Source organism: Cinclus cinclus, chromosome 22, assembly GCF_963662255.1.
Source record: "Cinclus cinclus chromosome 22, bCinCin1.1, whole genome shotgun sequence".
In the NCBI taxonomy this organism is placed as follows: Eukaryota; Metazoa; Chordata; class Aves; order Passeriformes; family Cinclidae; genus Cinclus; species Cinclus cinclus.
In genome coordinates this window covers 6,193,309-6,204,331 of record NC_085067.1, presented here as the reverse complement: position 1 = coordinate 6,204,331, position 11,023 = coordinate 6,193,309, and the positions used below count along the sequence as shown (strand labels likewise).

The window sequence follows — 11,023 nt, the reverse complement described above, 5'->3', positions numbered from 1 at the left end:
TCGGCCGCGCTGCTCTGCACCCCAAACCTCCACGGTTTATTGATTTTTAATCTGTTTTTGTTTTGTTTCTGAAGTACTGCACCTCCTGGCTGCAGGGCACTCGAGGACAGGTGGCATCTCTAGGTTCTTGGTGCCCTAAATGCCAGCGGAGGGAGGGGGAGCCTCCCCCGCCCCAAGGCGAGACCCAGCTGGGCTCGAGGGCTGGGCAGGTACCCAAAGCTGGGACTCAGGGCTGTGCTGGCCATGGCATTTTCGCCGCGGGAACGCTATGGGGACGCTGCAGGGACACTCTGGGAACACACCGCTCTGTTCCTACAGCGCTGCCCGTCTGCCTCCCCCGCACGGGGGGACAGCAAGGGGACAAGGTGCAGTCCCCGCCACCATCCCACGAGCCTCCCGTGTGCCCCCTCCAGCCCCACCGGCGATCGGGGCCGCATGTCCCGCCTCCAGCGACGCACGCGGGGCGGGTGACACGCTCCCCGCCCAGCCCTCGAAGCCCTTTGCAGCTGAAGCAATTGTTTTATTTCGGGGCACGGGGTGTAGGGCGGAGAGGACCCGCGTTTGCCGGATGGAACCATCCTTCCGCTGCTCCCACGCTGATCTCGGCAGGAGTTAATCGCTGGATTTGCTTGATTTCCCTTGGCCGGGCTCCACGGAGGCGGCTCTAGCAGCGGGGTGCGGGCAGGTTGCTAACACCCCTCCCATGAGGCACAAGGACACCCCGTAAGGGCGCTGTGACCGGGCTGGGGCGTCAATGTGATGCTGCCCTTGGCGTGGCGCCTGCGGGGGAAAAACGGGGCTTTTAATTGTGTATGGTACATACAGGTACACACACACACCTGCCCTAACTCCACCCACAACGGGGTTGTCTTCAGCACCAGCGGGGTCTCATCCTGCCCGGGTTGCAGGATCAGGGCACCCACAGCCCTGAGATCAGCGTCAGAGACCCACGCCCCGCTGTTGGGATCGGGAATGATGGATGTGGTCCCTTCCAGCCGCTGGTACAGGATCAGCTTCCCTTCCACCCGCCCAGCCCCCTCCTCAGCAGTGCAGGATCAGCCCCCACAGCCCCCAGCTCCCGCTCAGGGACACCCCCGGTGCAGGATCACACACCGCGGGGTGCCGGTTCCCCCTTGAGGTCTCATGGCTCTTCAGAGGAGCCCGAGCTGCACCCCGAGACGGATTGGGCCATCTCGGGGTGTGAGAGCCCCTCCTCTGGGCTTGGTCAGGGAGAGAGAAAAGGGCTGGAGAAACACCCCCCACACCCACCACCACCACCTCACGGGGCATTTCAGTGCCCCTCATCCCAGCATCAGGTCTGGGGAGGTCAGGCTCCTCTCGCTGCCCTGCACCCGGGGGACTTCTCCCCATCCGAGGTGGGCACAGGTGGCATCGATGCCCTTGCTGGATGTGACAGCGTCTCCCAACCACTCCAGAGCATCCCCGGCCGCACCCTGCCCCGTGGAGTCTCCCACCCAGCGATGGGTCTCAAGAGTGGGGGTACAGGGGACCGTGGGGCTTCCCGAGGCTGCGGGAGGCATCGAGGAGACACAAACAAGAGGCACAGGTCGGACACAAAGCACGCGAAAAAGCCTTTAATGTCCCGCTCCATCGCCCCTGTCCCGGCTGGTGGCTCCGGCCGTGTCCCCACGGCGGTGACTCGTGTCACCCACAGGGACGGAGCGGTGCGGGACACTCTGACCCCCGCACGGGGGAGGGCGGCGGTGCCGGGGGGCGGCGGGGGCTCAGAGCCGGGCGGCCGGCTGGTCATAGACGTGGTGGGTATTGTACCGCCGCACCGTCACCGACTCCGGCTTGCTGAAGGTGCTGCTGCCGCCGCAGGAGTCCGAGCTGGGGAGGGAAGGCGAGGTGAGGGATGAGGGGGAGGAGCAAGGGGTGACGGCGTCACCCTCTGACGCCGGTCTCGTGTGCTCAGCACTCTGGGTGGGATTTGGTGGTGGCACTCACCTCCAGAAGACGAGCATGGCCACCAGTCCGGCCAGGAGGATGGCGAAGAGGATGGAGAGGATGGTGGTGATGGCGATCATGCTGGCGCTGCTCTTTGTGGAGATGCTGCTAGGTGACTTGGCTGGGGAGAGAGCAGGAGGAGAGGGATCAGGATGGAGGGATACACAAGCCAGAGTGACTCAGGGGGTCCGGATGGGTGACGGTGTGCTCGTGTGTGCCAACACAACGTGCCATCACACGGTGCCACCGTACACGGGTCAGACCCGCGGCAGAGCCCTACCTCAGTTTCCCCAGCTGCTCACCGAAGCCTCACCCCAAACCACTGCTGTTCAGCACTGAGCCCCTTGGGACCACCCCACACGCCCAGGACTACCCCATATCCCCCCTCGAGTGTTGTGGGCTGGGTGTGGGGGCAGCACGAGACCCTGACGGCTCTACCTTCGATCAGCGTGATTGGCTTCGACCACTCTGTCTCAGCCACGGGCACAGAGCCTTCCAGGGCGAGGAACTTCACCCTAGGATAGGAAGGGAGGTTGTTGGCCACGGTCCCGTGAGCCGGGGGCTGCCGGCAGCCCTCGAGGGGGGCAGGTCCCCACGAGCAGGCTCACCTGTAGGGCCCGGGGCCGGGCAGGGGGCCATTGCAGGTGGGTCTCATCACATCCTGGGCGCAGCTCGTCTCGCTGCCGACGCGCAGCACCGTGATGTCCCCGGCGGGTTTGGGGCAGGGGTAGCTGACCAGGGTGGCGTTGAGGGTCATGTAGGCACGGACGGGTTTAGGGAAGCTCTGAAATGCGGTCTCGGGACTCCCCGGTCTCGCGGTGTTGTTGAAGGTGGATGCAGCTGCAGGGAGGGGATGGGGGTGAGGAGGGACTTGGTGGGGGGTACGGGGACCCCCTGTACGCCCCCTGCTCTGGGCTGCTCCCACCTACCCTGGTCCAGGGCCACCACCAGCCAGATGTCGGCGTTGCCGTAGTCTTGGAAGACGCAGCGGGGCTGGTCCAGCACGAAGGTGGAGGTGGTCCTCTGCCCCCCCAGCGGGGGCTCCTTGGTCAGGACCGGCGTGTACTTCAGCCGGACTGCGGTGAGAAGCCAAGGGGGTGCGGTGGAGGTGTGGATCCCCCGCTGCAGCCCCTGAACGGAGGCTCTGACGGGTGGCCGTGGTGCCGGGGCTCGGGGTGGGGACAGGGACAGGAGGCAGCTGAACGCTGAGATCTCGGCAGTGGGGCCTCTCCTCTCCTCCCACCCCCCCCCAAGTCTGGGCTCAGATAGGTGCTTCATTAAAACAGGAAGCAAAGACGCACCATGCTTCCATCTGTGGGGAGAACACACGTGCAGGACTCACAGAGGACCAGAGTGGGTGACACCAGGGACACTTGGGGTGGCACCCAGAATTGGGGGGGGGGGGGGGGGGGGGAGGGCATCAGCTGCCCTACAGTTCGGGGGGACCATGGTGGACTCCAGTAGGGACCTCCAAAGATACCCACACTGTGCCAGTCAACCAATATCGGTGACACCCAGAATAGGATCCAGAATAGGGGGGGCATCATCTGCCCTACACCCCCAGGCTCAGCGGGGTCCTGCTGCCTGTACACAGAGAACTCTCACAGCGCCAAGGAGAATCCCGAGCCCATCCCGATGGCGTCGCTGGACTCACCTATGCCGTGGGCGGCGGGCAGGAGCAGGAGGAGCAGCGGGAGCATGGTGCGGGCGCCTGGGTGCCGAGGGCGGGAGTGCGGGTGCTCGGGCTCCGCGTCCCCATGGGACCCGCCTGTGGTCACCAACCGCCCACATTCCTGCAGCGGCCGCAGCCCCGTGGCAAACAGGTTGGGCTCGTTTCCCCGGGAGCATTTGTTATGTTTGAGCGCCCGCCGGCGAGGCGTGCTGAGAACCGCTGCGTTTGTGGCATGGGTGGGTGACAGCTTCATCCGGGTGGTGGGCAGAAGGGAGTATCCCGTGGTGATGCGCCCCACAGACCCCACCAGTGGCAACAAGTGCCCCCCACATCGACACCAAGTGCCACCGAGCCAGGGCCCCACGTGGTTTTTGGGGTCCCCCATCTTCACAGTCCCACCCTGCATGGCCAAAGATCAGGAGGAGACAGTCGCAGATGTAAAATCAGATTTTACTTGACAGGACAGGTCATGTCTAGCTGAAGGTGACCCTGCCTGTGGCAGGGGGGTTGAAATGAGGTGGTCTTTATGGTCCCTTCCAACCCAAACTGTTCCATGATTCTCTGACATGGAGCAGGGGGTTGGGGGGCAGAGCGGCACAGCCCTGGGGGGCTACACCTGCAGCCGGGGGGCAGGGGCTGGGGCAGGGCCGGGGGAATGTGGTGGGTCCGGTAGGATCTGCGGATGAAGGTGTCAGTCCCCAAATTCTGGTAGCACAGGGAGCCCCACATCTTGGCACTACAGAGAGAGAGAAGCAGAGGCATCAAATGGGGTCTGTGGGACTCTGCACCAGCCACCCCCAAGGGGCCCTTTCTCCTGCAAACTACGGCAAACCTCCAATTTAAGAATAAAAAGGATTTTTCGATGTTCTGTTTCTTTGCTGATGGGGTTGCCGAGTTGGGGTGCTCTCCTGAGGCCCCTGCAGACACTGTCCCCCCAGCAGTCCCCCGTACCCCAGGGCTCCGAGCACGGTGGTGGCCAGCACGGCCCCCAGGCTGGCCAGGATGGAGGTGATGACCACCACGGCAGTGCCACGGCGAGCGGGCGCAGGGTCGATGGTGCTCGGGCTGACGGCTGGAAGGAGGTGGGGTGAGGAATATGGGGGGACACGGAGGGCTCAGGGGTGGTGTGATGGATGGGGTGGATGGAGGAACAAGGGATCACTTCTCCCGCAGGTTTTGGGGTGATGGCACAGGGCTGATGCTGTGCCACGTGCCAACACCCCAACCAGGCAGGTGCAGGGGACCCGTGGGTGGGTGGCAGTGCCACAAGTACCTCTGCGCAGGAGGATGGGCTCGGACCACCGCGTCTCCGCTTTAGGGCCGCGGCAGCCCATCAGCAGGAACTTCACCCTGAGATGGGTACGGGGCTGATACCGGGTTGATACTGCGTGGCGAGTCACTCCAGCTGGGATCTGAGGTCCCCAGCCTTACCTGTAGGGTCCCGGGGAGGGCAGGGGTCCATTGCAGGGGTCCTGTCTGCCCTGGTCCCTGCACGCCGTGTCACCCCCGACCCGCAGGACGGGCGGGCTCAGTGCCGAGCAGGAATACGCGGCCGCCGCCGTCTCCAGCGTCATGTAGGAGCGGGCAGTGGGCAGCTGCTTGTACGGGGGCACGTCGGCCCGGGACAGGGGATTTCTGAAGCTGGCAGATGCTGCACGGCACAGATGGAGGCTGAGTGACTGCGGTGGGGGTCCCCCATGTCCCTTGCCACAGGGGGGACGTGCTGGAGCAGCGAGTGCTCACCGTTGGCAAAGGCCACCGCCAGCCAAACGGCGTCGGAGGCATCGGCGTGGCCATCGAAGACGCAGCGGGGCCTCTCCAGCGTGAAGGTGCTGGCAGTGATCTTGCCCAGCAGTGCCATGGGGGGCACATGGGGCACGTAGGGCAGCTGGGCTGGGGGAGTGGGCAGTGAGTGAGGGGACCCCCCCCTGTTCTGCACCGCTCAGCAAGTGCCTGACCCCAGCCCGCATCCACACCAGTGTTGGCACAGGGGGTTGTCACAAGGTGCCAGCATGAGGGGGACAGCACTGGTGTGAGGTCCCCCCAGTTGTGCCCATCTCCACAAACCCCTCCCTGGACAAACGCCTCGCAGCCCCTCCAGGTCCCGGTCCCCCTCTGCCCCGTCCCCCACGGAGTCACCCAGGTCCGCAGCTGCGCCCATCCCAGCCAGCGCCAGCAGCACCCACGGCAGCTCCATGGCGTCGTCCTGGTGGTGCTGGATGTGCTGTCCTGCTCAGCTCTCCCCGTCCCACCGCCGAGGGGACGAACTGCCCCCAGTGTCCCGCAGCAGGGACCGCCTGTCCTGGAGCCGGACCCTCCCAGCCCCGCATTCCTGCACCGGCTCTGCCGGCCCGGCCAGACCCGCGGGCAGAGGGGACAGCTGAGCACCCCGAGTCACCCCGCTGGTCCCAAACCCGCTGGGAACCGTCGTGCAGGACCCCCGGGGCACCTGCGAGGAGTCAGGGCACAAGACAGTCACGTGAAGGGAGAAACCGAGGCAGAGGAGGCACTGCGGCGATGGGTTGGCAGGACTTATAGTCCTTAATGGCGCTGTGGGGGCAGCTAGGCAAGTCGTCCCGGACCCCCACTCGCCCCACCAAAACTCAGCTCTCTGCGGAAGCCTTGTACCCACTGGTTCGGGCTCAGCCAGCCCTGCCCCGCGGGCAGGGAAGCACTGAAGAGCATCACACCCGAACAAACCCAAATCCCAACGTTTAGGTGAGCGGTCCCACCCAGCACCAAGAGCACGGAAGCATTTTCAAATCTGGGGCCACCCCACGCTGACATTTCCCCATTTCTCGTACCCCTTCCAAGCCCTTGGGGTGGGGGCAGGGACAGGGCCCCGGAGCGGGAGTGGAGCCCCTCACCGGCGCTCCCCCCGTAGCGAGGCTGGAGCGCTCCTTCTCCCGTGTTTGCCAAGGGGAGCGGCCGCCCACCCCTGCGTGGGAGGAGATTTCCAGCCCCCCCCTTCCCAAGGGGCCGGGACCGCGCCTTCAGATTAAGTGGAAATGGGGCATTCAAAGATTACACCGTCCAGCTGCAGAAGGGAAAAACAGGCGCAGCTGCGGCCTCTGTCCCTCCTCCTTCTTATCCCTGCCTTATCCCCCACCCCTATCCAGCAACACTTGGCTCGGGGGGCTCCCCAGTTCCCCCAGACCCCTCCCTGGTACTCCCCGGCCGGCAAGGTGCCAGCAGCAAGGTGAGGGGCAGGGTGGATGACGCAGGGTGGGTGACGCAGGGGGACGGGACAGTGAGTCACAGTTTCAGCTGCGGGTACCCAGCATAGCTGCGGGGTCAAGGCTGGGCTAATAATAACCACCCTGTGGCAGATGAGCCATCACCGCAGGGGCTGGGAGAAACACCCCCCTCTCCTCTCCCTGGGGCTCCTGCTGGGGATGGGAAACACAAGGCTTTTGGTCAAATGTGCGTGGGAGCATCATAAGCCTTTATCTGGGGCTCTGTCCCCTCCTGGCCCCGAGAAGCACCATGGTTATGCTTTCATCCCACCCTGCCCCTGTGCCTGAGCACCTGGCTCTGCTCCTTCCCCGCCTTGGCTCCCCCTGCCACGGGGGCTAGGCCACCTTGGGCCCAGCACAGAGAGGACTTTAGGAGATGCCTCCTGTCCAAAACCAGGGCAGTCAGGGATGAGCTGCTGAGCTTGGCTGGCTCACCACAGCCCAGTGCCCCTGCCCTGGACCAGCCCAGATGTAGGGAGGCTCCAGCTGATTCACACTCAGCAGCAGCTGCTGGAGATGCCTTAGGCCAGACTCAGCAGGAAATTCTTGCTCTGTACAGGACTGAGTGAACCCTGCTTCAATTTTCACTTCAATTCACTGCTTTGACTGCTGTGACATGATCCAGGGATACAAAGCTGAGGTTTGAACTCAAGACCTCTCCCTTTTGCAACCAGGGTGGCAGAGGAACACCCAGAGCCCATTTGTGTAGAGCTTAGCAACACAGACACGTCACTGCAGCTGCCATTCCTGCAGCCTGCCCAGATTTCACTGCATGGTTGAGGGGCTTCCTCTTAGAGCCTGCAGGCACAAGATGGACACTGGGGAAAACTCCACGCCTCTGGCTCACAAAATCTTGAATTTTTATACTGGCATGACAGGAAGCAAAGTGCCAGCTGGTCCAGGAGGTGCTGGTCCCAGGAGGAGGCAAAGATAGTGCTGCCACAAAGCCCAGACCCATCCCGTTTCCCAAGGAGGTGAAATAGCAGATGGCACCAGTGCCACAGGCATGGATTGGATGGACTTAATGTGCAGCTGGGCCTGGTGGCTCCAGGGAGGGGAAGAGCCAGAAACAGCTCTTCAGAAGGTATCAGTCCCCAGGTGACAAGAAACAGCTCTTCAAAAGACATCAGCTCCCACGTGACAAGCAGCCTGAGGACTGGGGCAATATCATATTTGCCAGGTGCCAGCACCCAGAGCACGAACAGGCTCCCAGCCCGGGCATCACTGTTGGCACCTGGGCTGGCCACCACTGCTGTTGGGAAAAAGGCAACTGTGACCAGCTGGTGGCACTACCATCCCTTCAGCAGCAACACAAAGCACAGCAGCTCCTCCCTCCACAGGCTTCACTGAATTGCTGCCATTGCACCTGAGAAGGGGAGAGAGCGACACGCTCTGCCTCCCATCTTTGGGATGAAAGGCGAGGGGCTGGCAGCTCACAGCCAAGAACAGGGGGCTGCAACTTCCCACAGGGTGGACACTGATAACAGTCAACTCTGCTGGCACCACAGGCCACCAAACTCCAGTGGCCAAAGCATTGACAGGCTGGAACCACGACCCCTGGGACAAATGTCCTGCCTCCACTGACATGTGACCCTCCAAAAGAGCTGAGCTTCCCCTCCTCCCTCCTGGCTGGACTGATGGGCTGTGGCTCCATGGAACAGGCTGCTTTCCCAGAGCGTGCCACCCCAAGCCCCGAGGCAGCAGGAAGGCAGAGCAGGGTGTTGCTGTGAGAATGAAGTTTATTGGGGCCGAGCAGAGATATACGGCAGGAGGGAGGCAAGAGGTGCCTCAGACAGGGAGCTGATGTGTCCCAAAAAGAGGGCCTTGTTTGACTTACATGTGGTCTACTGGAAGCAAGGCACTCTCCTCTCCCATCCTGTCCCCAGGCATTACCAAAGGAAGGTCCTGCCTTCCCCAGGGGATCTGTCACCTCAGTCCCATTCCAGCTGCTCCTGGCTGCAGCCACCAATCCCACCCAGAGACACAAGCACAGCTTCTACAAAAATATCCTTCCCTTTCCCCCCCACCCCAAAAAAATGTGAAGAGCGGGCAGGGCTCCCACGGAACTGTTATTGCTCAGTGTGATGGGTGGTCGGACACAGGAACTTAAGGCATCAGGAGTAAGTGCACAAGGTGGCCCCTGAGGCTCACTGGCCCAGGCAGTCCTCGGTGACACCCTGGGCAGCCAGCTCTGCCAGCACATTGTCCAGGTAGTTGGGGTCAGGGTAGCCATGGCCACTCAGGTTTGAGTCAATCTCAGTCTTGTGGTGGATCTCGTTCCACACCACCGTGTTGCTCTCACCAGTGGTGTTGGAGGTGCCCACTGTGAAAATCAGGCGCCTCTTCCAGGCCACCTTCAGGAGCTCCAGGACCTAGAGGGGGGAAGGAAAAACAAAGCTAGGAACAGCAGCTAGGAGACTTGTGCCATGAATGCAGCTTGACAGGAGCTTGACAGCTTAAGAAGGGTGATGTCATCAGGGTGTGATACCTCACCTTTCTGCCCTTCTCATTGTCTGGTAGATAACAAGAGCGAGGAAAGCCTCTGGCTGTGTATGGCATCCCAGGGTTGGGGTGCTCTGGGCCCTGCAAGAGATGAGACAGATTAGTCATGGACATAACTATCTTCATATGAATTGGACAATCCATCAGCTGCAGGATCTGACATAGGCCCATGCCAAACCAGCTCATCCATGTAAAGGCAGCAAGGTATTTATTGCTGGTGAGTACAACGTGTCCAACTTGTTCTTATGGGACACGTAAGTATTACAGATCCTCCAAAAGCAGTCTCATGCTGGGATACAAAGCCAGATCTAAAATATACCTAAATTCTGGTGAGAGACAGAATGTGGTTTGGTAACATCTTAAAAAGGCTACACAGCTCAAACCTTTGAAAGTTGACTCCCACCACTGAAATTATCATGGGCTGTGAAACCAGACCATGGGATGTTTCCCACCTTGTGATCCTCCCTGCTCCAGGCAGACATCAGACTTTACTGCATATGAACAGCTGGAGCTGCTCAGGAAATGATCCCCAATGGAGGAGACTCTCACATGTTGAATTGCCAGAGCAGCTGCTGGCTCCAGGCACCACAGGCTGCTCAGCAAAGGGCTGTCAGCAGGTGCTGCACTGGATCCCAAGACTTTTCTGGGAGGCTCTCCCAGCTTGTGCTGTCTGCCAGCATGCTGGGCACTCACCTGGATGCCCCTGCTGATGTGATACACAATCCGGATTGTCCCACAGTCCTTGTGTCCTGGGAGGGACTGGGGGAAAGTGGAGATCTCCATCTTCCCTTTGGGCTGGGTACCGGTTTTCTCTCCATAGATGGTTTTACAGGAGGGACACTGCAAACTGCCATCCTGCCAGGGGAGAAAAGCCACATCAGAGCTCCACAGCCCAGCCACCTGCACACAGGGGCCTGGTGAGGATGGGCCAGCTCAGTACCTTGTTCCCATTGGAGTACATGGCCAGCATGCAGAGCATGTGGAAGGAGTGCTGGCAGTTCTTCAGGCAACCGACTGCCTCTGGCCTGATGGTGCTGGACTGGCAAGAGTCACTGTAGCCTGAGGGGGAAGACAGCTTCTCCATGCAGATCATGCAGTCCTAGAGGAGAAACCACCACATGGTGTGAGCACAGGCTGGTCCTGAGGACTGACATACCAAGGAAGCCATCAAGGAGATGCTTCAGGAAGATTTGCCTTCAGCTTTAATTGAGATTTAAAGACACAGAGACACGTTTCCTTATCTGGCTGGTACAGCCCTACTTCACTTCCTGCTTTGTCCAGGAGGTGGAGAGCTGTCATCAGTTAGAGAGAAAAGTATTGTTACATCCTGTTTCCCTGCAAAGGAGCTCCAGTGCAGGGTTTGATCTCTAGTTTTGACCTCTGAGCATTGAGACCAAAACCAAACTCCTTCCTCCAAAGGAAATGGGGAGGCACTGTCAGGATGAATTATTTAACCCACACTGTGCCTTCATCACAATCCTCTGATGGGGACAAGTTATCTGTTGTCACGAGTGAATTTCAGGCAGTGCTGAGAACTCCACCTCACGTGCAAGCAGCACCATGTACCCCACCAGACACCCAAGGAAGGATGGTCCTTTGAGCACTCCTGGTTTCCTTGGCACCCCAGTGAATTGGGCAAGCTGGA

The 11,023-nt window shown here is 61.1% G+C and overlaps 3 protein-coding genes across 4 annotated transcripts in view; all 3 read right to left on the bottom strand.

Moving 5' to 3' along the window:
* Positions 1-1,745: 1,745 nt before the first annotated feature.
* On the bottom strand, positions 1,746-3,730 carry LOC134052473 (uroplakin-3b-like protein 1). Its single transcript, XM_062506933.1, has 6 exons — positions 3,623-3,730; positions 2,898-3,044; positions 2,577-2,808; positions 2,407-2,483; positions 1,969-2,089; positions 1,746-1,851 (listed from the first exon to the last, which is right to left on the bottom strand). The coding sequence occupies exons 1-6, from the start codon at positions 3,666-3,668 to the stop codon at positions 1,746-1,748; spliced, it is 729 nt and encodes a 242-aa protein (XP_062362917.1). The 5' UTR covers positions 3,669-3,730.
* Positions 3,731-4,113: 383 nt separating this feature from the next.
* UPK3B (uroplakin 3B) lies at positions 4,114-5,837 on the bottom strand. The gene is made up of 7 exons (XM_062507347.1): positions 5,708-5,837; positions 5,384-5,533; positions 5,072-5,291; positions 4,914-4,990; positions 4,592-4,712; positions 4,257-4,376; positions 4,114-4,129 (listed from the first exon to the last, which is right to left on the bottom strand). Exons 1-7 carry the CDS (start codon positions 5,835-5,837, stop codon positions 4,114-4,116), a joined length of 834 nt encoding a protein of 277 aa, XP_062363331.1.
* A 2,766-nt stretch (positions 5,838-8,603) lies between these two features.
* Positions 8,604-11,023, bottom strand: part of DTX2 (deltex E3 ubiquitin ligase 2) — a 30,617-nt gene continuing 28,197 nt past the window's right edge. For both annotated transcript variants that reach the window (XM_062506847.1, XM_062506848.1), the window contains 4 exons: positions 10,319-10,477; positions 10,072-10,233; positions 9,370-9,459; positions 8,604-9,248 (listed from right to left, as the gene is read on the bottom strand). In XM_062506847.1, coding sequence (XP_062362831.1) covers positions 9,024-9,248; positions 9,370-9,459; positions 10,072-10,233; positions 10,319-10,477 — 636 coding nt within the window. In that variant the 3' untranslated portion in view covers positions 8,604-9,023. The remainder of the gene's footprint in view (positions 9,249-9,369; positions 9,460-10,071; positions 10,234-10,318; positions 10,478-11,023) is intronic.